The sequence below is a fragment of the Bipolaris maydis genome (assembly GCF_028858645.1).
Source record: "Bipolaris maydis strain C4 unplaced genomic scaffold PSV08scaffold_6, whole genome shotgun sequence".
NCBI lineage: Eukaryota > Fungi > Ascomycota > Dothideomycetes > Pleosporales > Pleosporaceae > Bipolaris > Bipolaris maydis.
Window position 1 is genome coordinate 1,589,594 of NW_027093862.1, and position 26,660 is coordinate 1,616,253.

Below are 26,660 nucleotides of genomic sequence, written 5' to 3' on the forward strand. Positions count from 1 at the left end.
ACACTCAGCCATGATAACAAACGGACACGACATGCCATGGTGCATGTTTTAAATGTACCCGAATAAAGAGGCCTGCTTCTACGAGGAATTGATTGCATAAAAAATGGTGATACAATATCAACAGCGGCCAGCTCCACTTGAGCAAAGTCTCGCTAGCAGAGCCACTCATTACGCCTAAGCTCACAATCCAAATCACACGCCAACCGCAAAACCAAGGCCGAAAGCCCTGAAGTGCAATAGAGCAAGAGCAACTGTCTGGACAAACACCACCTGGTCCATGAGTAGACACATGTAAGCCTTCATTTACGATGCTACGGCCGCCTTCCTTTGGTCCTCCTCTTTCCGCATGTCCTCCAAAAACTTCTCCCATGTTTCGATCGTTCCCTGGAAGAAATCCACGTGCGCGTCTGCTAGATCACCGAGCGTGTCCTTGAACTCGATGGCTTTGATGCGTTCAAAATCAGCCACTTCCTTGACAGTATGCTCATCGAATGCCTCGCTGGCCTTCTTTGAGAGCTCCACTTCGCCCGTCAGACGCTCAATTTCGACCTCGAGTTTGCGGACCCGTTGCCGACGTGCTTGGTCGTGGTCGATGCCTCGGAAATCCTCAACCTTGGATCGCAAGAAGCCAGATGCACCCATGCCCGCTCCAGTTGCGCTAGCCAGCGAATCGCGGTCCGCAGCAGACTTGGCCAGATATTCGCTCAACTGCTCAAAGTCAAGCTGCTTACCTTCCCTCGTTCGAAGAAGCGTCTTGACGGCCTGGATATACGCATCCATGTCTCGCAAACTAGTCAAGTAATTCTGGTCTGTGTGATCGCGAATGGACTTGAAGCCCTGTGAGGTGGTGTTGACGGAAGCGGCGAACGAGGTCAGGTTGCCCTCGACTGCGGGCTCCATGGTAGTCAGCTTCTGGCACTGCGTCGCTAGGTCGGCGTAGTCGGTCTCCAAGTCTCCTTGCCGCCGGGCAACCTTGACCGTAACCTTTTCGACATTGTTCAAGTCTTCGCTGAGCTTATTGGCTCGTTCGCTGACTTCAATGAAGCGCTGGTCCGGCTTGTGTATCTTGGTGAAGGTGTTGACGAATGTGTCTGCTATGGCATCGACGAAGCCGCCGCTGCCTTGGTCAGACCCGCTTGCTGCCCTCGATGGTCTTCCCTTCATATGCTGATTCCAATCCGGGCTCTCGAGGAAGTTGATGACAAGCACGGCTCTTCGCAGTACAGGATGTAGTGCTATCCGCTTCAGGAAGCGGTGCAGGGAGTGGGCTCTTCTCTGTGTAAAGTCCGGACCGAAGCGGTCTCCACGCACATACTCCATTTTGTGCTTGTCGGGCAGCGGAGGGACGGCGCATTGTGGATACTCTTTGGAGAGCTGTTTCCAGAGGAAGACAAAGTCTGTGAAGCGGCGGCGCACGGAGAATTCGGGCTTCTGAAAGGACTGGAAGTCGGACTATAGGCGGGGGTTAGGTGTTAGAGACAGGCTACGTGGAGACAGAACTGCAGGTACGGGCTAAGTTACTAACCTTTGTGGTCACCAGGTAGGAGACATATTGGTTCTGCGTGCCTGCCAACTCTTTCTGTGGGCTGCCGACAAACGTCTCTAGGCGGCCTTCGCTGAAGTCGCCCCCCATTGCGCGTCTGCGGGGTGCGTTTGGATGGCGGGTGAGTACCAGGCGACACTGTTTGAGCTCTTCAAGGTCGCTTAGGCAGTCGTAGTCTGGCTCGTCTAGTAAATCGTCGCACTGATCGTGAGGGCTTCCTGTCTGCTGTTGTCCTGGTAAGCTCGGAGCTGAGTCGGTGACGTCGGTTGGAGAGGCAGTGTTAGGGTGGCCTGGGCTCTCGCCCGCACCCTCGCCCTCCCAGATGAGCGACGGGCACCGGATCCGCTCGTACATTGCCTCAAAGTCATCAACACTTGACAGCAGCATATGGTCACAAGGTCTGTGTTCAAAGGCTCAATGAGCATATTTGGTGTGCGCGCATCAATCGTTCCTGCTCAGCTAAGTGCAAACAGGCCTGCAATCATCCCACAGTCGGTGAATATCTACAGTGAATCCGGAATGCGCAACTCGCCCAAGCAAACGCGCTCCCTTGTCGCGTGCATGGTCAGATACATTCATGCTTAATCCAGAAGGCCACCCTAAACCCTTGGTCTGTAAACCAGAAAAGTGTAACGGTATCATCGTGACATAATCAAACACTCGCAACTCAAGCCCGTTAGTGCGCACCCATTACTGCTCAGCACCGAAGCGCTTGCCAAACTCGTTGAAGAGCTTGGGGGATATCTCGTCGCTGCTGTTTCCATTCACGGTCCACAGCACGCCCAGCTTGTCGTAGTGCTCAAGCAGAGGCTCGCTGGTTTCCTTGAAGCTCTGGAGACGCGCCTTCCACACCTCTGGGTCGTCGTCTGCGCGTCGTGTGAGCGGCTCACCCGTGACATCGTCTTTGCCCGGCACCTTTGGCGCATTAAACGTGGTGTTGTAAACGCGCCCTGAGGGTTCGTGCACCCAGCGATTGCAGATGCGGTTGATGATGATGTCACTGGGCGTGTTGAGATGGACGACCATGTTGATGGGCACAATGTTGTCGAGTTGAATCGCCTGGACAGCAGTGCGGGGGAAGCCGTCGAGGATGAAGGATGCCGAGGGGTGGTTGGAGAAGGTGTAGCGCGGGGCCCGCACCTCGGACGGAATCATGACCGAGTCAACTGTAGTGTCGGCCATGTCCATGGAACTGAAGTTGAGGGCATATGGCCGCAGCGCATTGTCCCGTATCCATCCCCGCGTCGTCAGTTCATTCACAATCAGGCGCAGGATCATTGTGTCTGGCACCAGCTTTCCGGACTTCATGGTCGACTCGGCCTTGATGCCTGCGACAGGTCAGCATTGGGTTATTTTATTTTTCTTCCCTAGCGCGGGGAACGAGCGCGCATACCGAGAGGAGTCCGCTCCCTCACATTCTTCCTCAGCAGGTCGCCAGAACTGATTGCCGACAGTTGGGAGAATTTGTGCATCAAGCGCTCCGTCTGAGTGCCTTTGCCAACACCTGGTGCGCCTACCAGGATGATTCTGGCCGCCCTTGCTAAACTTGGTATGTGCATTATGTTGTATTGTGAGAAGATGGCCGTGGGTGGCTAGAGGGGGCTGCGATGGCTATGTACGCCGGGGGATTTGTCGGTGCGAGAAGTGAAGCGCGGCGGGCTTCGCGGCGGGTGTGCAAATATTAAAAATGGTCCATTGTAAGCGGAGGCCGGGGAAAGGGAATAGCGAGCTGGGGAAAAGGAAGAAGGAGAAGGAGAAGGACGACACGGCCAAAGTCCTTTTTCGCAGGACAAGACGCTGACCAACGTCGGGTAAAGGTGGAGGAGGGGACGACAAGGCCCAGGACTGAATCGCACTGTCGCTGTTGCGGCCATCGGCCACGGCCAAGCCTCGGCCATGGCCACAAAGCCTACTTTGCTGCTCAACGGGGGCGCATAATACCCGACGACGGTCCCCGGGGCGCCTGCACGGCCTGCGTCTAGATTCATACATATGTATACTTACGTGTGTCCGGCCTGTTCCTAGGCGCCATTAATCACCCGTCATGGATACGCAGGCCAGTGCCAGTGTGTGCCAGGCCCGCCGGTGGCGACCAAGCTTTGGATCGCCCTGGTGCGCCGGTCCCTGAAAACTCCCTAGGCCTAACTCCGAAAGACGGCAACGTCAGACCAGGCCCATTTTCTCAACTGCATAATCCAGTCCACTTTCCCCATCACACGTCAGTTTCCCACATCTCCTGTCCATCTTTTATATGCTGCTTCTCCCCCATCCGTACATACTTTAATCGCTGTACAATATCCACGTCGCTCCCTTTTTATTTTGCTGCCCATCCCGGCGCAATGTACGTTAGCAGAACAGCCTCCCGGGCAGCGCCCGCAGTCTTCAGAGCAGGCATCAGGACCACCACTCGCACACATCGCCCTATGCTGCGCTCCTCGCCTGCAATTCGTATCCTCATCCCGCTTCGAGCCCTACAGACCGAGTCGACGTCATCCAACGCTGCACAGAACTACCCACCCCCTGGCTTCGACCCCAAAAAAGCAAGCCAATCACTCTCCAGGCAGGACCAGGACAAGGCTCCCCAGCAAGCCAAACCCCAGCTCGAAAAAGACACCCTCATCCCCAAGTCTGGCCCAACCGCACACGCCAAGACACCTGCTCAAGATGTCCAGACAATCAGGGAGCTGGGCACAGACAAGGCAGCAGCCGAGACTAAGGAGGAGAAGAAGGTTATGACGAAGAAGGACGAGGACAAGAAGAAGCTCAGCGTCTGGCAAAAAGTCAAGAAGGAGCTGGTTCATTATTGGGACGGTACCAAACTGCTTGGTTTCGAGATCAAGATTAGTTCCAAGCTTGCCTTGAAGATGGCTGCTGGCTACGAGCTCACTAGACGAGAGCGTCGACAGGTATGTTTCCTTTTGCTGCTCAAGCCAGCCCAAATGCACAGCGCTAACTTGACCTAGCTGCAACGCACAGTCCAGGATCTCGCCCGTTTGGTTCCCTTCCTGCCTTTCGTCATCGTGCCGTTCGCGGAGTTGCTTCTTCCCGTAGCGCTCAAGCTCTTCCCCAACATGCTCCCCAGCACATACGAGGGCCAATCAGCCAAGGATACCAAGGCCCAAACCCTCCGAGCAACCCGCAAGGACGTTAGCGACTTTCTTCGCCAGACTCTAAAGGAAACCGGTTTGCCAGTCTCCCCCGAAAATGCCCAGACAGCCGAGTTTGGCGAGTTCTTCCGAAAGGTGCGCACAACTGGCGAGAAGCCAACGCCAGAGGAAATCATCAAGGTCTGCAAGATCTTCAAGGATGACTTGACTCTTGACAATTTGTCTCGTCCGCAGCTCGTCTCCATCTGCCGCTACATGAACATCACTTCCTTTGGCACCGACAACTTCCTGCGCTACCAAATCAGGGTTCGTATGCGCCAGATCAAGCGTGACGACAGGGCGATTGCCTACGAAGGCGTCGAGACTCTTTCGGTGCCCGAGCTTCAGACTGCATGTGCAAGCCGCGGTATCCGAACGTACGGCGTTTCTCCTGGCAGGCTACGGGATGACCTGACAAGCTGGCTTGATCTCCGTCTTAAGCACGGCGTCCCATCAACCCTCTTGGTGCTCTCCAATGCCTTTGTATACGCACAGGGCAAGGACGCAGAAATGACATCCCAGATTGATGCTCTGGAGGCTGTTCTTTCCAGCATCCCCGAGGAACTTTATCACGAGGTCGATCTCGAGGTCCGGAACGCTGAAGGCGCCGCCACCAACAAGCAGCGCCTCGAAGTCCTCAAGGAGCAGCAAGAACTCATCAACGAAGAGAATGAGCAGACGGAGACTGTGGAGAACAAGGCCGCTGCCTCGCCCAAGGACCACGACGATATTGACGAGGCTGAAAAGCCCGCAAGAGATGCTGACGAGGCAAAGGAGGCCAAGGCCGCTGAAGAAAGCAAAGAAGCTGAAGCTAGCACCGGCGAGAGCTTGGGCGGCAGTGCTGAGCGCGCCGAGCAAGATGACCGTGCAAGGAAAATGGATGAGCCTACCGGTAAGGCTGAGAAGCCTGCCGATGCTGTTTCTGCAAAGAAGGAGTAAATATGAGACTTGATTGATCTGTCTCTCTTTCTCTACTCTGTTTTCCAATGTCACACATAGCTACCCAAAAAGAAAAAAGAAACTTTGCAAATATCATGGACCTTCTCTCTCTCCCCCCTTTGTTCTTTGTTGTTCTGGAATAGGGGAGGGAAAGGGAGAAAGATAAGTTGCATATATAGAAGAATACCCCCCCCTTTGTTCCCAATAGAAAAGTGTAAAATTAGATGGAAAATTGTATAATGTCAGTCCCTACATGCCGGGACGCACGGTGTAACGGGATGTTACACGGGGTTTGGATCTATACTTCTCTTGCCGGGTCCTACACTAAGGCCAGTGAGCTTTACGCCAGTGTTCCGTGAGGTTTGTCTAGCGAGATAGTAGAGTAGTATGTTTAATAAGAAGGTATTAAAAGGTTTAATAATACTAATCTATATTGCTATAGACTAATAGGTAATAATCTTGTTAAGTAAAGATACTAGTAAGAAAGTATAATTTGAGTTGACCACAACGAGAGTAAATAATGAAATCCATTCATCCTTATATCCTCATTGCTTCCAGTCCTGCCATCCCAAGGCGTCCTGCCATCCCTCGGATGGTTGCTCTTGGCGGGATGGCCCATCACGTGACCTGGCCCCGCGATGATCATTACCTGACGTGGACGTCCATAGGCCCTCAGCCTTCTCGTCACTTGTCAAGGAGAGAATCCTTCTTGTTACTTGTAACTCGGGACACATTTTCTTTTGGGCGCCTGGCTTGTACCAACTATGGCTATAAACCGCCAGTTCTAGCTTACATTTATTTTACACGTTCAGTGTATTAGCCTCCAACACTTAAAAGCGTATCGTTAACTATGCTGTCGCTCGTTCTATTAGTACTATTAATCGACTCTCCTCTAGTACGCCTTTGTTTATTTGAGACGACTGGCATCTGCAGAGAGCTTGGTGGGCTAGAAAAGAAGCTAGAATAGTAAAGATTAAGACCCTAGCCTTAAAAGTTCGATTTAGTAGAATTGATCTGATACGCTATATAGCAAACAGAGAGAAAAACGTCAAGCGATAATAAGTGTACATCTGGTAGTTTCTCCGCGTAGATGGCAAGATCGTCAAAACGCGTCCCACAGGCGCACTGGGCGCTGTGGCTGAGACTATGGCCTGGCCTTAGATATTGCTTATTCCCGGCTGTGTAGGCACACGTGTCTCATTGTGCTTGCCCCTCTCCATGAGGAGCTTTGCGAGAGAGGCTGCAACGATAACATTCTTAAATCTGCTCCATCGGCTAGTGAATTGCCTATGTGCGCACTCCTGTATCATGAGTTCATAAAACCAGCACTGCCTCGGTACGGAAAGTGAGGGCAGTTGGCGCAGGACACTGAGCAGCTGATGTAGCCAGCGCTTTCAGCCTGGCTGCGTGGATGCACTGCCTCTATGGAGCGATTAGGATCCGACAAAAGCATTGGTGGTTTTGTTCCTAGGCACTGCCGATGCACAGCCACTGCACCGCCTCCACACTGCTACTGTTCGTCGATGCCTGGCGGTCTACATGCTAGTTTTATGAATACCCTAGCTTACGCTATTCAACTACACCACAATATATGCCTAAAGGGCTATCTCGCTTTCTAAGGGTCGCGCTTTTTCTTACATCTCTTGGATTTCTGACAGTTTGTTAGTATCGTGCAATTATATACGTACGTCAGTACCACGCTAGGGTAACGTAACTAATTGTAACTATCTAACAGTGGAATTTACGATGTCGGAAAAAGAGTTCACGTACGACCGGATCGATATGGATCGCCCCTCCTTTCGGCTGATCCGACTCCTGGGCGGAGCCACTACATATATCCATTGCGAGCTTTTTGAAGCCTACCTCGATGAATCTAAGGATGGCGGGATACCTTACGATGCCTTATCTTATACCTGGGGTGACATTGAAAAGAGTGCCATAATTCAGATCAACGGCATGAAAGCAAGAGTGACTGAAAATCTATTCATAGCCCTGCACCATCTTCGCCCAGTGGATGGTTACAGAGTTCTATGGATCGATGCTGTGTGTATCGATCAAGGCGACGAAAAAGAAAAAGGCCACCAGGTTCAACAGATGGGAGAAATCTATCAAACCGCAGAAAGAGTGATTATCTGGCTAGGTACTGGATCTGAAGATAGTGACAATCTGATGGAATTTCTCAGGACGCTGTCGTCGAATGCCGAAGTGCACTCAACGAGCCAACTTGTGCCTCGTAATCTGCAGGACCGATATCGTGAGTCGATGAGAAAACTTCTAGAGCGGCCATGGTTCAGGCGGGTTTGGATTATACAAGAGGTTGCTAAGGCACGGAGAGCAATTATTGCTTGCGGGTGGAAATCTGTTTCAACGCGGGTCTTCACCAAGGCACCGTCACTTCTTGGACTAGAACTTGATCCTCACTCCAAAGCCATCTTGGATGTCATGCCTGGCCATCTTCGAGCAACAAATTGGTACACGCAACAGCCGACATTACACACACTTCTACAGAATTTTCATAGAAGCGAAGCGACTGACAAGCGAGATATGATATATGCCTTGCTTGGCATGTCATCAAGTGTGTACGAACGAAGTAAATTGCAGGCAGATTACACAAAGAACTTACAGGAACTTATACGGAGTACCACATCTACGTTACTCTTCCCAGGACGCACCGAGTCTCCTGACCTGTACTATATCGACTGGGGCTGGTCTGAATTTATTGACAATCTAAAATATTTACGCAGCGCAGCGTTCTTGTGTGCCTTAAAACATTCAACATCAGAACCAGAGCGGTTCATTAGCTGCAGTTGGGACGGACCTAAGTGGGTTGATTTTGCTGTAGAGTGCAAAGACATACGAGATCATCCAGCTTTCGTGATAGCAGCAGAATATGGTCATGAGGGCATTTTAAAAGCATTGCTTGAGCAGGATAGAATCGACATCAATGCGAAGGATGACTATGGAGGGACACCTTTGTGGACGGCGGCGCGACGGGGTCTCGAGGGCCTTGTAAGGCTGCTAGTTGAGCAAGATAGGATCGACATTAATGCAAAGGATAACAATGGAAGGACACCTTTATGGACGGCGGCACAAGGGGGCCACGAGGGCATTGTAAGGCTGCTAGTTGAGCAAGATAGGATCGACATTAATGCAAAGGATAACAATGGAAAGACACCTTTATGGACGGCGGCACAAGGGGGCCACGAGGGCGTTGTAAGGCTGCTGGTTGAGCAAGATAGCATCAACATCAATGCGAAGGACAACCATGGAAAGACACCTTTACAGGTAGCGGCACGAACGGGCCACGAGGGCGTTGTGAGACTGCTAGCTATGTTCGGCAGACGAAAATCATAGGCATTTCATAGAAACGAGATAGGATAATGCTGTATTGAGAAGATAAACTCTCTTGGGATCGCAAGTAGGCAGTACCTGGGAACAAGAACTATATAATTACGTGATTCGCGTTGGATTTGGTAGTAGACTGAAGAAGCCGCCCCTATAGCTACTGCATATAAAGCGAAAATAACTATACAGAGCATGCCTTATTGTATAGGGTAAGAAAATCCTTATAGCAGCTGCTTTTTGTAAGTAGTACATACATAGATAAATGAGTTTATACAAGCAGTTGTGTATTTAAGAAGTATATTCTATCTCTGTATTTAAACTTGCTCCTACTACAATACACATCACAATAACTACATAATACTTTTGATATACTTAACTGCTTACATATTTTCTTGTATGACTGTAATGTGTTCCCTAGCATTTGTTTCGTATATGGCGAAGCAACTAATAAGACCCAATCGCATAATATGCTCGTATAGCACGTATGTATTTGGAAATCATTTCATAGCTAATTAGAGCCTCCTTAGCTAAGTTTTAAAGTACCACTAGTGAATTATTGCTTTTAGTCTGCCTTATAATGCCGTTGTATCGCTATTATACTATTTCACGCCCTAAATAGAGACATATCTTCTTGGTTTTCTTTAGGTCTTTCAAAAAAATAACTGTAACTTGGTGTAAATTATTGGATAGAGACACTACATCTTTGTCGATCTGCTTAACAGCATTCTTCAGCGCCATGTTTCCGACCATGACTGGTTCAGCAGACGTGGCGACCGAGTGTTGGTCCGGTAGCGCTTCTTGCTCATAGAAAAACCTCATATCAAGCATAATATCTTACACGTTCGTAACCTGAAATGCGTATTCAAGCCCTTAATACCCCTGCGTAACTCCTGCCTTGATGCTCTCCAATTTCACCATCAACTCCCTCCACACCCTCTCCTGATCCTTCTTTCCTTCCTCACTCCTAACATATGTACTCGGCTCCATAATCTCGCAATCACTCAAATACTTCCCATGTGTCTCCTCACCCTGCAAACCCGCATGCACCAGCGTCCTCGACCCAACTTCCGTAGTCCGAGCAAGAAAGAAACGCGGTATAGCCTCGAAGAAGGGGCCTTCGCGACCGAACTCCCTGTAATTCATAATTAGAAACTGCGAAAAAGAATGAAACGGAACCGGAAAATAAGGACTTACGAATGACAGAACCCCGGATTAACAGTATTCACCGTAACCGGCATTCCCCTTTTCCCATCCCCAGTCTGATTCCTCCCACAAAATTCCCTCACAACAAGCACCTCCATCAACTTACTAACAGAATACCTATCCATCAAATCCACCTTCTTTCCTTGTACAACCTCCTCCCTCAACCGCTCAAACAACTGTCCCTCGGGTGCTTTCCTTTCCGCAAACCCCGTCCACTGATGCATTAGCGAACTCACAACCGTCAGCGTCGGCCGCACGTTGAATTTGTTCGCAGTATCCCGGAGTTTAGGGAGAAGAGAGAAAAAGAGAAGGAAAGTTGAAACGACGTTGACGGTGATGGTGGACTCGTCTTGCTCGAACAGTTCCCAGACGCCGCGATTTACGCCGGCGTTGAGGATGGCGATGTCGAGCCGGTCCACCTCCTTGCTAACAGTGGAAGCGAAATCGAGCACGGATTGGTACGACGACATGTCGAGGTGGAGAACTTTTATTACATTTTGGCGGCTGGTGGTCGTCTCAATGTCTTTGGCGGCTGCTTCGCCTTTTTCAAGGGAGCGCACGGCGAGGATGACAGTTGAGGCGTTGAGAGAGACATAGTGTCGGGCTGCTTCTTTGCCTAGGCCCGTATTGGAGCCAGTTATGAGGACGATTTTGCCGGTTAGGTCGGCCTTGGGGGGTGGGGGTGTGATGAAGAGTTGGGAATACAGGAAGCGGGCGAAGCTTGCCATTGTGGGTGATGTTGGAGGGGTTTAGTTGGTGAATTGAATTGAATTGAATTGCGGTAGGTTGAGACTGTGAAATTGGTGCAGGCAGAGTTGTTTTAGATGTTTCTTTGATACATTTTTCGCATTTTTCTCATCGTTAACACCGTTAAAACCTGCGTGGGCCAAGCACATGGTCTCTTCGGGCCGCCGGGTTTAAGGGCCATTCGTATCGCGAGATGTTAAAGCAAGACACGAATGGCTTGTCAAAGCATCATGTCGCCGATGTCACCAAGGATGCCTGTACTTCATTGAGGCCCTTAGTCCGAGTTGAGAAGTAGCGGCGGACGAACATCGCTCTGCCAGACTGCTTGGTGGTGGAGGCGTTCCTAATATCGTCTTAAAGCTGTCATAGACGGGGTTAACTCCGGTTACCTCCGTTGATATTGCGCCGATATGCCCCACATGCACATTTACCTGAAATGCCACGGACGGTTGCTACGCCATAGGTCCGATATGCCCCACATGCACATTTACCTGAAATGCCACGGACGGTTGCTACGCCATAGGTCGGACCGTAAGTACTTGGGAGCATACAGACGAAATCGCAAGGGAGTTGGTGAATTTACATGTGGAGATAAGATTGCTGATACATCAGCACTTTAATACCGACGTCAACCTACGTATGCGCCATGACGAGGGTCAAATCAAGGCGCATCCCAACCTTATCGTAGCCATACTTCAATCAAAAAGAGAACAATTCGGTATCATATTTCAGGTGGACCGTGGAAAGCGCAATCCGCCTACGTAGGCGACATATTCAAAACACAAGCAAATTGCCAGTACTGCAACGCTCCCATGCATACTGGCTTCCCCTACAATCAAATTAGTATACAAATGCTGATCCTGTTCTTCATTTTTGATACACCCCGACCCAGCAAAATAGCATGCCATATGGACAAAATCCACCAAACACAGAACATAAAGCGATAGAGATAGTCTACCAGGCATCCACGTCGAAGCCCTCTTCCGAGAACTCGGTTGCCACGACTGTTCTTCGCGAGAATTGACGACCAGCGAGCGCCTTGATGGCCTTTTGCGCTGACTCTGTGTCCTGGTACTTGATGTAGATCTTGCCAACACCGAGATTGACGCGAGCTCCGGCAGGACGAGGAATCTTGGTCTCGAGGATCGTTCCGTACTTGCCGCACTCCTCTTCGATGTCTTCCTTGATTTCTGGACTCATGTTAGTGTTGTGTCAAACTCATAGGTATCTGCCAGTGCTTACCTTCGTATTCCTCATCGTTGAGGAGCTCATCCGAAGTCACCATGTTCATAAGGCAAACAACGCGGCTGTGTTCGCGGTTCTCTGCAGCGCTTGCTCCTGCCAACATAGAGATAGCACCAACTCCACCATCCAGACCAGTAGTCTGCTGAAGACCGACAGTCGCACGTGACACCTTGAGATTACCATCGCCGAGTGGAATGTCGTTCAGACCTTCAATGACAGCATCGATGATTTCGTTGTCGGCGTACTCGCAGAAAGCGATACCCTGTAGTATGTTAGCAAGCTGAAAAGGTCAGTTTAAATACACAACTTACGCGGTGTTGGTCGGTGCTCGTATCCTTGACCAGAATGAAAGCCTTTAGTTTGCCCATGGTTTCGACAAGCTCACGAATTTGCTCCTCCTCAATATATGTAGGAATATTGACAATGCTGAGCTTGTTGGGACTATCCTTGACAACAGAAGACACTTCGTCACCAGGTGGGTAGGCGTTCTCGTCGGCAGTAGGGGTGATGTAGTCCTTGGGCCGGCGGATGGAGAGGCCGGCGCGATCGGGAGCGCCACCGTCGTCGCGCATAGAGATACCGTTCATAGCCAGAGCGAGAGTTGCATCTTCGGGCGCCTTAAACTCCAGCGCAGCGTACTCCTTACTTGTCGCAATGTGGGCTGATACACAGGGATCCGGTCCAGAGACAACGTTAAGACCGTTCAGCTGAGTGTTGAAGAATTCCATAATCTCCTGCGACGTGCAGCCTGAAGGCAGGTTGTGAACATAGAGACGCTTCGACTGCTTAGCAGCTGACGTGGCGAGAGCAGCAGCTGTGGCGGTTCCAGTCGAGGGCGAGATGAAGGCCGCCAGTTTCGACGGGTCCATGGGCGCAGCACGGGGAGCTCCAGGCAGAGGGAACATGCCTGACAGCTTGGCCTGCTCAGCCGTGATGTTCTCATAACCGGCGGGCTTGATGTCCCATTGTGTCATGCGACGCTGGCGCTGCAGAATGTTGGTGAAGCTGGCGAGGTCCGGAGTAGCTTCTCGCGGCTTGGTGTATGGGGGAGAGTCTTCCTTGGGCTGGCGCGCCCTATCACGCCCACCACCAAAGCCTCCGTCGCGTCCACCTCGGCCACCCCTTCGCTCATCACTAAACCTGTCGCCGCCCCTCTCGTTACGGTCTCTGTCCCGGCGGTGTCCACGGTCGTCGTCTCCACGGTCGCGGTCGCGGTCTCCTCCACGGTCTCCTCGGGGTCGGTCGCGCCTGGAGTAAGAGTCTCCCCATCCGCCCCGGTCTCCTCCACGCTCGCCTCGGTCATCCCGCCTCTCGCGACGGGCATATGTATCTTCGCGCTCGCGCTCACGGTAGTCGCGGCTGGACGAGTACGTATCTACTTCATAGTCGCGGCGGGAGCCTCCGCCATGGCGCGGGGAGCGAGAACGGCGCCGGCGCCTATCACCACGGTCACCGCGATCACGGTGGTCATCTCTCGAAGACTGTGCTGTCAGTATTTGTGTGCCAGTGGCGCGCCGGGAATATGGACTCACGTAGTTGCGGGATCCTGCTGATCGACCGCCGTCTGCTCATGTTAGTATTTTACATCTTTGGAACTGTACACCAGTCAGTACGTGTACTGGTCTAGCCGGCTTACCTCGGGAGTAACTATCGCCGTTCATGGTGGTAGTGTTGATGGGAGCTATCGCGGTGGTAACGTACAGCCGCGTGAGATTCTGCAGGCGAACACAAGGACACGGCGGCAGAAGCTGCAATTAGCAGAGCTGGATCAGGCGATGGTGGATGGATCAAGCCCGCAATGGTCCGGACTGTGGGACGCGATGCTTTCTGCGGTGGTTGCGTCTGCGGTCGCGGAAAAGGTGTGAGAGAGAAAGTCGGGGCTGTCCTAGCGCGCCCTTGGCACCGCCCGCCCCTGTCGCCGGGACTGTTCCCAGACCCCCGTCACTAATTAAGGGACATGCTACTGAATGTATCTATTATACAGAGAGGAACATTCACTCTCCCAACTACATCACACCCTCACAATAGACCCACCATGGCATTGCGCGCCGCAGAATGGCACAAGCTGCCCACAAGCCTTACCGAACTATGCATTGACACAACCTTGCGCTGCGGACAGTCTTTCCGGTACGATGATACTCTACATGGTCGCATCTTGGTCGTCAACACTGCTAATACACCCCCTCAGGTGGCGCAGGTCTGCAGAAGGCGTATGGTCAGCAGCACTCCATGGTCGTATCCTCTCTCTCCGCCAAGATTCCCAATATCTACATTACAGAGCCACATACCCACCCATTACCACCGCACTACCCACGCCACCTCCGTCCAATGCGCCTTCCGTCGCCCCCGAAGAAGATGACACGCTTACCCTTGTCAACCACTACTTCAACCTCTCGCCAAATCTCGGCCACCTATATGAACAATGGGCAGCCTCAGATTCCAACTTCAGAAAGCGAGCGCCCAAATTCACAGGAATACGTATACTGCGACAGGATGCCTGGGAGGCCCTCATTGGCTTCATATGCAGTAGCAACAACAACATCAGTCGCATATCCGGCATGGTACACAACCTCTGCTTGCACTATGGACCCCTAATTGGACACATTGACGAGGTTCCCTATCATGACTTTCCCACACCTGCCGCCCTCTCTGGTCCAGACGTTGAGGCCCATCTCATGAAACTTGGCTTTGGATACAGGGCAAAGTACATCGCTAAGACTGCGCGCATTGTATCAGAGGACAAGGGTTTAAAGTGGCTCGAAGATCTAAGCAACCCCGAATATCCTCAATTTGGCGTTGAAGAGAAGCCGGCTGGGGAGATGCTTGAAGGTGGCCGAGAGGGGTACAGAAAAGCACACGAGGAGTTACTCGCACTTCACGGTGTAGGTCCCAAAGTTGCAGACTGTGTGTGCCTCTTCGGTCTCGGCTGGTCCGAGTCTGTACCTGTCGATACCCATGTCTGGCAGATTGCGCAGCGCGACTATCGCTTCGGCAAAGGCAAGCACAGCAGCTTGACAGCAGCAACATATGTTGCCATAGGCAATTTGTTTCGCAAACTATGGGGGAAGGAAGCAGGCTGGGCGCATTCTGTGTTATTTACGGCGGATCTCAAGGCATTTTCGGAACGAGTGGTTGCCAAAGTAGAGGTTAAAGAAGAGGAGGTCGTAATCAAAAAGGAGGATGATGAGACTGTGATAGAAACTACAGTGAAGAAGGAGGCGACGAAACGGAAGCGCATCAAGAAGGAGCCGCTACCAGACGAGGGCCCAATCGTGCAAGTGAAGCAGGAGTCAATGCGAAGAAGTAAGCGACAACGTGTGTAGGCAACAAATTCTGTTAGGCACTCCATTCATCACCGATTCTCTGCGAATATTCCACTCCTAGTCCCTTGCGCCGTGTATGATCAACTTAAATATAGACACATCTACATAAGACAGTGGCATATGTCACTCTTCGTCAGGCCAACCCCCGCTTGACGATCAACTAAACTCAACACAGCAACACGGCTGCGCAAAGACGGCACGGTACTCTACAAGACTGGGGTGATGGTCCCAGCAAAGGACTACGCAGTCGTATACTCCTGAATTTCGCATGCACACGTCTTAGACGTGTGGGTGCCGAGGGCTACACACGGCTAGCGTCATTTCACTTGCATAGCCATCACAGCCTCGGATTCGTGTCACCCCTTAGCGCACATGATCCTCTGGACGCCACATCTTACTTCTGTCCAATTTGTCCGGCGCAAAGCCCATATCAGGCATTTATTGTCGAAAGTATCCAACAACTGCGGCAGAGCCATGTGGCTTTCCGCGGGAACTGTTTCAACGCGTTTTGGACCCCACGCTTCGAGCTGCACTGTTTCCCCCTTAGCCATCCAAAGATACTGTTCATTATAATACAAGCAATTGACAGAGGCTTCTGTCGGCTTTGGAGGCAGTCATAGCCATGGAAGGTCTTTCAGTGGCGGCAAACGGCATGTTACAACCCGTCTCACGACTTCTCTTGTTGCTACATATTGACAAGTCTTAGGCTTAGCTGTAGTCTCGATTGCTGTTCAGCTCACTGAGTCATTCGTGAAGCTATATAAATTCTGGAATTCTGTTGAAGATGCACCACAAGACATTGCAGCCATCAATGAGGATCTCCGATACCTCATTTCAGTATTCCAACGGATCCAATCCACAAAGGGTTCAGTCGGGGAATGTGTAGCAGAGGGCATACAGCATTGCTGGGGCAGACTGCTTGTGAGCTCCCTTTCCGCTCTAAACTTACTGTGTTCTGAGAATCCAGGAACTCAACACCATTGTGGCAGATTTTGATGAAGGGTTTCAGTCCTCATCGCGGAAAAGACGGAAATGGGCTGCTTTCAAAGTCGCCAGTCAAAGCAAGCATATTCAAAAGTTTCGCGACTCACTGAGTGAGACGAAATTGACTTTGACTCTTGCGCTTGTACATCAAAGGTGCGATTATGGTTTCTTCCCTGTGGCGGTGCCATATGATGGTACTAACTTTTCAAAAGTATGGTACAAGCTCAGCCATATGCTACTACCGTTCCGATACACACAACCATGTTGCTTGCCTCTCAGAATCACCCAGGCCGCGACGGACTCAACATAGATCTGCTGTCAGAGCAACCTGCAGACGATAGAGCAACGATCAGATCTCAACAACCCCCACCACCAGTATATGTGGAACAGAATATCCTACACAGGAATGCAGTTGGAGAAAACAAAACAGCAAAAACTATGCTCATGGATTTCGAGAAGAACGTTTCGAAACAGGCCATGGCCACAATGAAGCTGCAGGAGCTGATGTTACACGCAGTTGAGCAGATTGGGATCTCCAAATTCGAATCCAATTCTCTTGAAATCTTCGCTCAGGATGGCTACACGGTGGACTGCAACGGATTTCCTCGAGCGCGGACATTCGTCTATTCAGACAACTTGCAGTATCGTGTCAGTCACCATGTGACGGGTTTCCGAACTGCTTTTGGCTGTTTATGGAAGCGCAAGACCAAACTTCATCTTCCGGGAAAGGCACATGATAGTGTCGAAGAGACGCAATGTGTCACCTCTTACATATTCTACCCCAATACCTGGATCCAATGGTTAGGTATCCACAACGGGTTGGAAGCGATTATGGCTGCTGCTGGCCGAAGCTGGTTGTTCAACTGTAAACTGACAGTGACCCGCGCCGTCCCAGAAGATTCCCTGATCTTTGAGCTCTGTCGGACGGGTCAAACTCGAGCTGTAGAGATACTGCTAAGCAAACGGCTTGGGAGTGTAGTCGACACCAGTCCTAAAGGGTGGAAGCCTTTGCACGTAAGTCCACTCCATGTCTGGAACCCGCCCGGGCCACCACATGTTATATGCGCTAATAAGAGGTGCAGTTTGCAGCAGCTGGTGGCCATGTTGATCTTTGCGCCATGTTAATCGAAGCTGGTGCCGATAAATCAGCGTTGGTATACGAAGGACCAACTGAAGCCATACTGTGAGCTACCTTTAGCCGTTCCAAGCAAAAGTGACGCTAATCTTATAGTTCTCCCATCACCCTCTTTGTCGCATTAGCGCAGGATATGCATGCCGATGTCAAGATTTCCATGTTGCGACTATTTTCCGACTGTATCGAGCTGACAGATCCCAAGAGCGACGGTTGGACAGTGCATGAGTGGCTTAAGAGAACATATGCGCAAGAAAGTGTGCCCATTTCGCAAAACAGCATTACGTGGCTATTTCACTGTGCTCCTACTGAACAGTACGTCCAACTCAACTCGCAGACGATATGGTGTGGTTTGCAGCACGCTGTCCGAACAGTACTTTGCCACATGCGAGATGGTTGCTTTCTGAACCGGATTCTGGGACTCTCTGATTGCGAATACAAAGCGACATGTCAAAAGAGATTAGATACGATTAGCATTTTGCTCGCTTTTCAAGTCTGCGGTCGAGTATTGCTACCTATGGCAATTAGCGCAGGATCTTTTTGCCAGATGCCAGGATTCGATTGGCTACATGACGACCTGAGTCATAGAGAGTATCTACAGGCACTTCCTATCATTTATGCAGCATGGTGTAGTACGGTACTTGACACGACTGAGAACCTGGAGGCCTATGTTCGACTAGAATTCGAGCGCTACCAGCAGCAATTAGGGTATACAAGGGCTCTATTCCTTGATGCACTTTCTTACCGGAGTACGATGAGCGGAAGCGATATCACGCAATTGAAAGGTAGTACTTGTACTTGCTGTGAAGACAACTACAAGTCCCTTCCAGGCGCTCTCGTCTCGCCTGTTCGCATAGCTGTCGCCGAGTGTGTCAAAACCAACCACCGATTTGGCTGTGTCTGCGAGAATGCTGATAATCTGCATGCCGTTTTCAAAGAAACAGATCCACCCGAGTACACCGGCATATGTTGCATCGACGACAACCACGAAACGGCCGACTCCACAACTGACGAACTCTTCTACGACGCCGAGCCCTACCTCTTCCCAGATGGCGCTCTTTTAGATCAGGACAGCGCTCCCGAAATGTTCGCAGAAGTAGCATTGCTACTATACCGCGCTCATGGCAGGGCCTGGCTGGGCAGCTATGCCGTTGACGACCTATTATGTGCGCCCTGCTTCCTTTTGCGAGAGCAATACAGAGACAAGAATGGCTTCTCGACTGATTTTCCACCGAAACCGCATCATCTGGATGGAATGAGAATGACATCGTGACCCGATGCATAGGTTTGTGAAAACAACTTCCAAAGCGAACTGGAACTGTTCTCCATATTTGAGCTGGAAAGCCTGTATATTTAATGAGTAGGAAAATAAGAGGGAACCGCATTGAGCCGATTGAAAATGGCTAGATCACTGCTGCGAACAGTATCTTGCGACGGCTGGAAGAGATACGCCTTTCGGTACACTCTACGCCATAGATACTCCCCTTTACTGTCCAAGAACATGGGCGCACACGTTGCGGAATGGCCAGGACGATCGAGTACAACTACGCTACCAAGCAACAATTCTCTCGGAGCTCAGACAAATTGCAGTAAATGCACATAAAGACTCCTAGCTTGATCCTCGTCACACATACGATCAATAATGCCACCAACGCATTTCCCACATGCGGCTGTGGCAAGGACAAAATCAGCTGAACGAGCTGTCTGGAATACGTTGGTACATACCCTGCAGATGGATCAAGTACGGTAGAGACTGTAGCCAGCGAACACGTATAGTATGTAGCAACGAAGATGCTCACCAAATTGAGCTGCATCAAGAAAAGGATTGTACAAAAGATTCTTAGAAGACTCATGTATAAGAAAAAAAAAGGAGATACCATTCATAACTCTGTAACCGCAAATCCTATCAAGGATAATACGAAGTCATTTACTTGCCATCATATCCCTCCACACGCCAAAAGAAAGAAAAACACCCCTCTAAATCCCCAAAACCGACTTCATCACAACACCCAACTTCTCCCTCGTCTCCTCCTCACTTCCCAACGGCTTCTTCGCGCGCCACGCAACCGTGCGATCCGGTCTCACCAACACGGCACCCTTCTCCTCGACGCCACGCACCTCATGCCACCGGAACAGCGCATCGCCATAGTCCTGGCCAAAACCAATACTCGCAACCGCAATCTCGACGCCCGTCTCTTTAGCGACGTGTTCTGCAGCCGGGCCCCACACAGCCTTACCGCCGATTCCCGTGAGGAGGGTAAAGCGGTTATGTCCGACGACATCTCTGGTCGAGACCAAGGGGAGTCGGGGGCCAGGTTCAGTCTGGCGGGGCGCAAGCCAGGCATGGGGGACACGCCAACCGGGATAGGTGCTCGTGTAGAGCTTGGTGGAGCGATCTGATGCATTGGTGGGCCAGTCCGGGTCTTTGGTTTCATCGGCCGCGTACACAGCAGACGACTTGTACCACTGGTTCATCATGGCGCCGATACAGTGCCGTTCATCCGCGAGATCGCGGATAGCCTTTCGGAAGCGATGGCGGGCGGCTTCGCCTTCCGGCGAGTCCTGGCGCAGTAATTCGTCCATTTCGGCGCGGCGGTCGGCGCCGATTTCATTGAGGAAGCCGAATTGGCCGTAGAAGCCAAAGTTTAGACGCCCGTTTTCGTTAGTGCGCTGGACGACGTATTCACCGGCGGGTTGGCGCTCGTCGTTGTAGGTTTTCAGGAGGGATTTGTTGGCTTTGCCTTGGAGGACGTAGGCCATTTTCCATGCCATGTTGTACGAGTCTTCCATGCAGGTGCTGATGCCGAGACCGCCAAAGGGTGGATGGCGGTGCACAGAGTTGCCTAAGGCGTGCACATTGCCCGAGGGGGACGAGTAGTGCTTGGCGTAGACCTCGTCGAAGCTCCAGGTGCTGATTTCTTTGACCTTGTACTCGATGGTGTCATCACCAACAAGTTCCTTCATGCGGGCCAAGATCTGCTCCTCGGTTGCCTCGAGTTTCTTGTACGTGGGGTGCGGGAACAGCGAAATCACCCAGTCATTCCAGGGCTTGATGAAGTGCGCGATTCCCAGAACGCCATAGTCAGGTTGCGGCTTGTCTGGACGATCGAGGTAGTGGAGTAGACCGCGATTGTGCTCAGTAAGGTGCTTCAGATCAGCTTCAACCCACACGCTGATGACGAAGCCATTACCTGGGCCGTGGACCATGGGGAGATTGAGCTGGCGTGCTACGGTACTATCGGGCCCATCTGCACCTGCAAGCTGCTTGGAACGGACAGTAGTGATTTCACCTGTGACAGTGTTTTCAAGTGTGCTTATCACAATATCCTTTTCTGCATCCTCGGTAAAGCTGACCAGTCTCGTATTCCAACGTGTTGGAAAACCATGTTTTTCAGAATGTTCGAGCAACAAGGGCTCAAGATCGGACTGACAGAGACAGAGCGTCTTGGACGGACTTGCATCGAAGTAATCACCCTGCATTAATTGTTCCCGCAATTAGTATTCAGCTCTCCCAAGATCCACGTGTAATAAATGGAGGCCTTACATGTCGATGGGGATCGTTACCAAACACATGGGCTCTGTAGATTTCTTCACCAACAAGCGTCTTGCAGAAACGAGTATAGGTCGAGTACTCTGATACGGGCCAAGCAACCTCCTGTGCTTTTGCCTCGATGCCAATTTCTCGAAGACATTCTGTGGAACGGTCGTCAGCGTCTACCGTACTCTTACCCGAGAAAGGCTGAAGGAGGCGAATCTTACGTACCAAGGCCAGCCATGTTCACGTAATTGGCACGTGGGCGCGGCGATGGGCCAGGCTCAGCGTCGATCTGCAACCCTGTGATTCCTTCAATGTGGTAACTCCAGTCAGCATGCTTTTTGCACAATGTTGCATAGGGCGGAAGTGTGTCAGATGGCACGCCTTACCGTGAGATCCAAGGAAGCTGCCTAAAGAAGCACCTGTAGGTCCCGCGCCAACAATGAGGACATCGACGTCAAGTGTCTGAGATTCCGTGCTGCCGTAGTCGCCCATTGTGATGAAATTTTTTTCTGTGCAAAAAAAAAACAGTGCAAGGGTTGAATAGGATTTGCTGTAATCAGACAGAGAATGGGTACGTGTGTCTATCTCCAACAAGTGGGTTGCGCTGGCTGACGACTTCTGACTCAAGTTACAGCATGTCAATGGCTTTGTTTTTATCCCCGTTCTAATATCACGAAGGATTCGTGGTACTTGGTGCAAAACGTCCATCTGTTCCGACAATGCTGAAATGCCATGTTGGTAGCGAGGCTGGATTTCTTCCGAACATGCTGGGTCAAAATCCTCCGGTTGGGTGACTGTGAGGCGAAAGGGTTGAGTCGACGGGAGGCGTATGAGCCGACGATGAGGTTTGATCGGGACTACTCGTTAGGCGTCAGATGTTTCGCTTTGGGGATCGGCCCCTAGTTGAGGCGGAAGAATGGTCGGAACATAGGGCTGCCGTGTGGAGAAGAAATTTCGGGTACATGACGCGGACAAACCCCAAATTACTAGATCATCGGTTGATCATTGGTGTTTAAGAGAAACAGGTGCATTTACACGTCGCCGAAACCTGTTGGGGTGTCATCGGGCTAGATAGATAGCGAGTACGCTCCTGATGTTGTAGTCGGTTAGCGTCCCGATCACGTGATCCGACCCTACGAGCATGCCATCCAAGCAGGGAAGCGTCATCACCCGCAATAGGCCCAGGGAAATGTTCCCGCAAGGAGAATCCCTGCTCGATAAATTGGGGGAAAAAGTGGGTGTGGGTTCCCTGCGGGCCGAAACGGAAATGGAAAGGAAGCTAAGATTTTCGCACGTGCCAAGACGGGGGAGCCCTTGCCCATGACCTCCGATGATCTTATTCTGAGCAACTTACGCTAGCATCTAGTTCCGATTGTGATGGCAATGACGAGCCGAATCTGTACTGTATATCAGGACGTACAGAAAGTATATGCAACATGTACAGGGGTGCTATCACATACGTGCATGCGCATACAGATACGAGAGGGTGTAGTGGCTGCTTTAATTATTTTTACAGACCATGCCTTGAAGTAGCCATTCTGCTTCTTTTCAAACCGTATTACTATATTGCAACTTTACAAACATGGATCTCAGCCAGCTAGACACACTCTGTTCCGAACTCGCCCTTACTGCTAAGAGACTCAAAGCACTGTGCGAGAGCAACAACCAGGCCACCATTGCCGTCACCAAAGAGCCCACAACCGACGTCTTGGTTCCTCCAGCCAGAGCAGAAAACATAGAGCATGAAATCGCCTTGGCGCATAGTAGTCTCAGCGGAATATCCTCTCGCTTGGAAACACTTTTGGCGGGTCCTGCGAGCTTCATACAATCCCTAGCCACACAGGTATGTCAGTGTGCCTCCCTCTACCAACAAGATGTATTTTGTCCTCTTGAAACCAATCAGCTAAGTCTGTGATTTGAAACAGAATCAACTCCTGGCTTGTCTAAAATGGATGGGCGAGTATCAAATCATCGCCTACATACCGTTAGATGACACCATTTCACTAGAAGAGCTTGCGAATCTAGCCGATGTGCCAGAGCGTACGCTTAGCCGAGTCGTGAGGATGACTGCCACTGCAGGTTTTCTGTATGAGCCTAAGCATGGGCATGTTGCACATACGTCTTTGTCGTTATCATTTACGACCGAGTTATCATATTTCGACGCTGCTATGTTTTTGGCAAGCAAAGTGGCCCCAGCATCCCTCGATCTTACCTCTTTCGCAAACGAGCAGGATGGCAGCGCAGCGGGCCTACAATCATCACGACTGTTGGAATTTGTTTCCCAGGAACCGCAAACAAACCGGCAATGGCAGGCCTACCGTCAGAGCATGGGCAGCATGAGCTACCAGCTTGCATACTTGCCAAACTTGCTCAATTGGCGTAGCCTGGGAGACGCATGCGTCGTCGATGTGAGTAACCAAAGAACCGAGTTGAGTCGCTCTTGTGACCAGCGTTTGCTGACAGGATACGATTGTGACAGATATGTGACAACGACACAAGCCTGGCGCGGGACCTGGCGCAGACTGCTCCAGCCCTTCGATTGACGGTACAGACGTACGATTTTACACCCACGGACGCGGGCCTGTCTGGGGTTGGTAACGGCGACAAGGATTTGGTTACCAGCGAACGTATCATAATACAACGGAGAAAACCGACCGCAGTGCAACCGGTAAAGGACGCGGCAGTGTATCTTCTACACACTTCTTTTTGCGCAGCGAGCACACGTGGCTACACGGCCGAAGATCTTATCACAATGGAGCTCAAGGCGCATTTCGGTATTCTCCGAGCCAATCCAATGGCCTTGTTGATTCTGGCACCGGCAATGTTGCCTGAACCTGGATCAGTAGCCATCAACGTCGAGACCCGAGTACGGCTTCTCGACTTCACAGACATGCACCTCACCGGTAACGGGGCCATGGAGGTGTCTGAACTTTACAAACTTACAGAAAGCATTTCTGACGCACGCGGAAAATTAGTGGTCAAGAACCGCGTTCGGTCCGCCGACGGGGCTACTATTGCGTTAGTGGCCAAATATCAATCTTGTGAGAACGGTGAGCTTATCTAACAAATCTTACCGAGTCCATGTACATACTCCGTTTTCTTGAAACTCTACAGCAGAAATGTATCCACAATGTAATCAAGTACCAATGAACAGTGCCATTGGCGTTCATGTGCCATAACAAATGGCCGTATCAAGGTATATTCAAGTGGGGCGCCAACTTGTCGCTGTCACATCCCCATGTCTGGTTTAAAGTGAGAAGTTATGCGGTGTTTCCCCATGTTGTGACGACAAGCATTGTAGCGAATTGTTAGCTTGTTCGAGCAACCCGTGTTATCCCAGTAGAAGGCAAGGCGACATCAAGGCAAGCTTAGCTCGATTGGCCCTGGTATCTTCTGGGGTTCGGCGGCCCTCGTTGAGTTTCTACCAGCTGGAAAGGATTTTCAACGGAAATGATGCAATCGGATGCCGATTAAATTCAGATCGCGCATATTGCGAATGTTCTGCTTCTCACAAGGATTTCGCCACGCCCTCTGGAAACTAGAGTTACGGGTATTCCCACACTGCGTGCTCCGAAAAAGGATCCGATACGAGAAGAACGGAGTGACCCGGTGCTTTCCCGCGGAACAAACGGCCTTAAAACATGACTAGGGCCAAGTGCTGGTTAGCTTGCAAATATACACCCCGAATTGCGAGGTAGGATGACATGAGACACGGTCCGATTTGTGCCGCTTACTGGGTAGGGGTTCGCATCGGAGCCTCCGCATCTCAGTACGTGTACTATTGCATCAATGGTGTTGATGCAATCTTCCGTGAGGAGAAGACGTAAGCTTCACGTGGCGAATGTGGCGTACCATGTCTCCCACGGAGGGGTTCTCATGGTCCAATGTGTTGGTACACGGTAGGATAAGGAAGTTTTCGGGACCCGAGTACAGAGTTTCGGCTTCTCCGGACGATATAGCAAGGGGCTGCCTGAACGGGTGCAAGGGAGACATGGGATATAAACGGCAGCTGTTTGATCAATTCATTATACATTTGACAGACCAAGTCTCGTTACGAGTCGTCAAATCATTCCACTTTGAGAAAATGGCGTCCATCGGGCATCGCAGCAATGGCCTCCCACCAAGTAAATATCTGTGTCTTACCATTCTCGGCTACCGCAAGCCAGGATTAAGCGAGGAGGACTATCGCCGCCACATGATAGAGGTATCCGCTCCGCTCACCAAGGATCTCATGGCGAAGCACGGAATCAAGCGTTGGACCGTCATCCACAACCCGCAAGAAACGCGGGAGCTCATGAGTGAGCTGTATGACGCACAGATGGCAAACGTGGCCGACTACGACTGCTTCAGCCAAGTCGTGTTTGAGAGCGTGGGGGACTACAAGAAGCTGCGAGAGGATCCATGGTACAAGAGCCGTCTATTTGGAGATCACGAGAAATTTGCCGACACTAGTCGCAGCCAGTAAGTTTGCTGATGAGCAGTAACCTAAGGCAGAACACGACTCATGACTAATGGTTTGTAGGATGACGATTGGGTGGATTGAGGAGTGGGTTCACAATGGCCAAATCCGGGAGAGTATGGACGCGCCATGGCCTTCGTTGCAGGGCTAACGCTTTTGGCCTAGCCAATCAGTAGGTGGTTTTATAGTGTAATTTGTCGACTAGTAGCTAGATTTTGCCGTGTCTGGCTAGCATATCGAATGTTTTGATGACGGGTGGCATGATTTGCTGTCACCCAAGCATATTCTTGGCCCTTGGTATGTGAAACTGTAGTATTCTTGTGTGATAGTGAATGTACAAGTGCCGTAATACGGAAGACGACGCGACAGCTGTGCCAAGGTCAGCATAGTACATGCGCATAGTACTGTAGTGGGTTTTACTTTGGTGAGGCGGAAAACTAACCTGTTGGCATTGATGAGGGTTGACCCACTGGGATCCGCCCTGGCACAGCGAGGCTGAAGGAAGGAAAAAGGGCGAACGGTGGCAAGGGTGGGATGGGTGACTAAGGCTGGCGTGCATGAGGCTAATCCCGAGACAGCGGCCGCTAGAAGGATTACCCCGCGATGTTTCCGAGACGACGGAGCAACTCATTCACTCCACCACCACCTAGGCACACGTAAGGGTCCAAGGCAAAGGATCCAGGATCGCCGGGGTCCAAAAAGAGCGAGGATGCACAATTGCAAGCAGGCTCGGGAACATGTCGGGTGGGTCCGCGGGCATGTTGGCGGTGGTACTTTGGGGCGTTCTCGACACGTGCAGGGTGACGACTGAGTGCTAGGGGCGTCTTCGGCAGTATACGAGGTTACTTTAGTGGGCAGGCCAATCAATGCCCCGGCGGTGCTGTGAATGTGCAGGGCGCGATGAGTGGGTCTTATCAGGGACGTGGGCAGTGTGCATACAGAGAGGTATGTTTTGCGGTCCGCCAGCCACTGGCGACGAGGGGGACCCGGCTGCTCGAGGGTGCTAGGCCTGCGAGGCTGGCGATTCTATGCACGATCCCAGGAACCATATAGCCG

General features: G+C 51.2%; 10 protein-coding genes across 10 annotated transcripts; 6 read left to right on the forward strand and 4 right to left on the reverse strand.

The window, feature by feature from the left end:
- Positions 1-50: 50 nt before the first annotated feature.
- PSV08DRAFT_409563 (sorting nexin-4) lies at positions 51-3,111 on the reverse strand. Its single transcript, XM_014226213.2, has 4 exons — positions 2,937-3,111; positions 2,312-2,871; positions 1,526-1,840; positions 51-1,452 (listed from the first exon to the last, which is right to left on the reverse strand). The coding sequence occupies exons 1-4, from the start codon at positions 3,100-3,102 to the stop codon at positions 304-306; spliced, it is 2,190 nt and encodes a 729-aa protein (XP_014081688.2). The 5' UTR covers positions 3,103-3,111; the 3' UTR covers positions 51-303.
- Positions 3,112-3,757: 646 nt separating this feature from the next.
- On the forward strand, positions 3,758-5,852 carry PSV08DRAFT_295710 (LETM1-like protein-domain-containing protein). Its single transcript, XM_014226215.2, has 2 exons — positions 3,758-4,449; positions 4,507-5,852. Exons 1-2 carry the CDS (start codon positions 3,883-3,885, stop codon positions 5,626-5,628), a joined length of 1,689 nt encoding a protein of 562 aa, XP_014081690.1. The 5' UTR covers positions 3,758-3,882; the 3' UTR covers positions 5,629-5,852.
- A 1,360-nt stretch (positions 5,853-7,212) lies between these two features.
- PSV08DRAFT_295727 (ankyrin repeat-containing domain protein) lies at positions 7,213-9,024 on the forward strand. The gene is made up of 2 exons (XM_014226216.2): positions 7,213-7,312; positions 7,364-9,024. The coding sequence occupies exon 2, from the start codon at positions 7,375-7,377 to the stop codon at positions 8,980-8,982; it is 1,608 nt and encodes a 535-aa protein (XP_014081691.2). The 5' UTR covers positions 7,213-7,312; positions 7,364-7,374; the 3' UTR covers positions 8,983-9,024.
- An 819-nt stretch (positions 9,025-9,843) lies between these two features.
- Positions 9,844-10,904, reverse strand: PSV08DRAFT_389917 (uncharacterized protein; the record flags this gene model as incomplete). Its single annotated transcript, XM_014226217.1, has 2 exons — positions 9,844-10,105; positions 10,168-10,904. 2 exons carry the CDS (start codon positions 10,902-10,904, stop codon positions 9,844-9,846), a joined length of 999 nt encoding a protein of 332 aa, XP_014081692.1.
- Positions 10,905-11,497: 593 nt separating this feature from the next.
- PSV08DRAFT_362000 (uncharacterized protein) lies at positions 11,498-13,992 on the reverse strand. The gene is made up of 5 exons (XM_014226218.1): positions 13,805-13,992; positions 13,701-13,732; positions 12,480-13,649; positions 12,166-12,430; positions 11,498-12,113 (listed from the first exon to the last, which is right to left on the reverse strand). The coding sequence occupies exons 1-5, from the start codon at positions 13,827-13,829 to the stop codon at positions 11,878-11,880; spliced, it is 1,728 nt and encodes a 575-aa protein (XP_014081693.1). The 5' UTR covers positions 13,830-13,992; the 3' UTR covers positions 11,498-11,877.
- Positions 13,993-14,136: 144 nt separating this feature from the next.
- Positions 14,137-15,533, forward strand: PSV08DRAFT_40950 (DNA glycosylase). The gene is made up of 2 exons (XM_014226219.2): positions 14,137-14,295; positions 14,357-15,533. Exons 1-2 carry the CDS (start codon positions 14,204-14,206, stop codon positions 15,489-15,491), a joined length of 1,227 nt encoding a protein of 408 aa, XP_014081694.1. The 5' UTR covers positions 14,137-14,203; the 3' UTR covers positions 15,492-15,533.
- Positions 15,534-16,113: 580 nt separating this feature from the next.
- On the forward strand, positions 16,114-19,071 carry PSV08DRAFT_389922 (uncharacterized protein; the record flags this gene model as incomplete). The annotated part of the gene is made up of 6 exons (XM_014226220.2): positions 16,114-16,141; positions 16,198-16,412; positions 16,459-16,628; positions 16,688-17,489; positions 17,558-17,658; positions 17,707-19,071. 6 exons carry the CDS (start codon positions 16,114-16,116, stop codon positions 18,878-18,880), a joined length of 2,490 nt encoding a protein of 829 aa, XP_014081695.1. The 3' UTR covers positions 18,881-19,071.
- Positions 19,072-19,537: 466 nt separating this feature from the next.
- Positions 19,538-21,664, reverse strand: PSV08DRAFT_389939 (FAD binding domain-containing protein). Its single transcript, XM_066093502.1, has 4 exons — positions 21,532-21,664; positions 21,371-21,451; positions 21,152-21,300; positions 19,538-21,081 (listed from the first exon to the last, which is right to left on the reverse strand). The coding sequence occupies exons 1-4, from the start codon at positions 21,635-21,637 to the stop codon at positions 19,585-19,587; spliced, it is 1,833 nt and encodes a 610-aa protein (XP_065949254.1). The 5' UTR covers positions 21,638-21,664; the 3' UTR covers positions 19,538-19,584.
- A 1,036-nt stretch (positions 21,665-22,700) lies between these two features.
- Positions 22,701-24,301, forward strand: PSV08DRAFT_295782 (uncharacterized protein). The gene is made up of 3 exons (XM_014226222.1): positions 22,701-22,988; positions 23,071-23,553; positions 23,625-24,301. The coding sequence occupies exons 1-3, from the start codon at positions 22,728-22,730 to the stop codon at positions 24,207-24,209; spliced, it is 1,329 nt and encodes a 442-aa protein (XP_014081697.1). The 5' UTR covers positions 22,701-22,727; the 3' UTR covers positions 24,210-24,301.
- Positions 24,302-25,184: 883 nt separating this feature from the next.
- PSV08DRAFT_40978 (EthD domain-containing protein) lies at positions 25,185-25,867 on the forward strand. Its single transcript, XM_014226223.2, has 2 exons — positions 25,185-25,606; positions 25,668-25,867. Exons 1-2 carry the CDS (start codon positions 25,230-25,232, stop codon positions 25,753-25,755), a joined length of 465 nt encoding a protein of 154 aa, XP_014081698.1. The 5' UTR covers positions 25,185-25,229; the 3' UTR covers positions 25,756-25,867.
- The last annotated feature ends 793 nt before the right edge of the window (positions 25,868-26,660 follow it).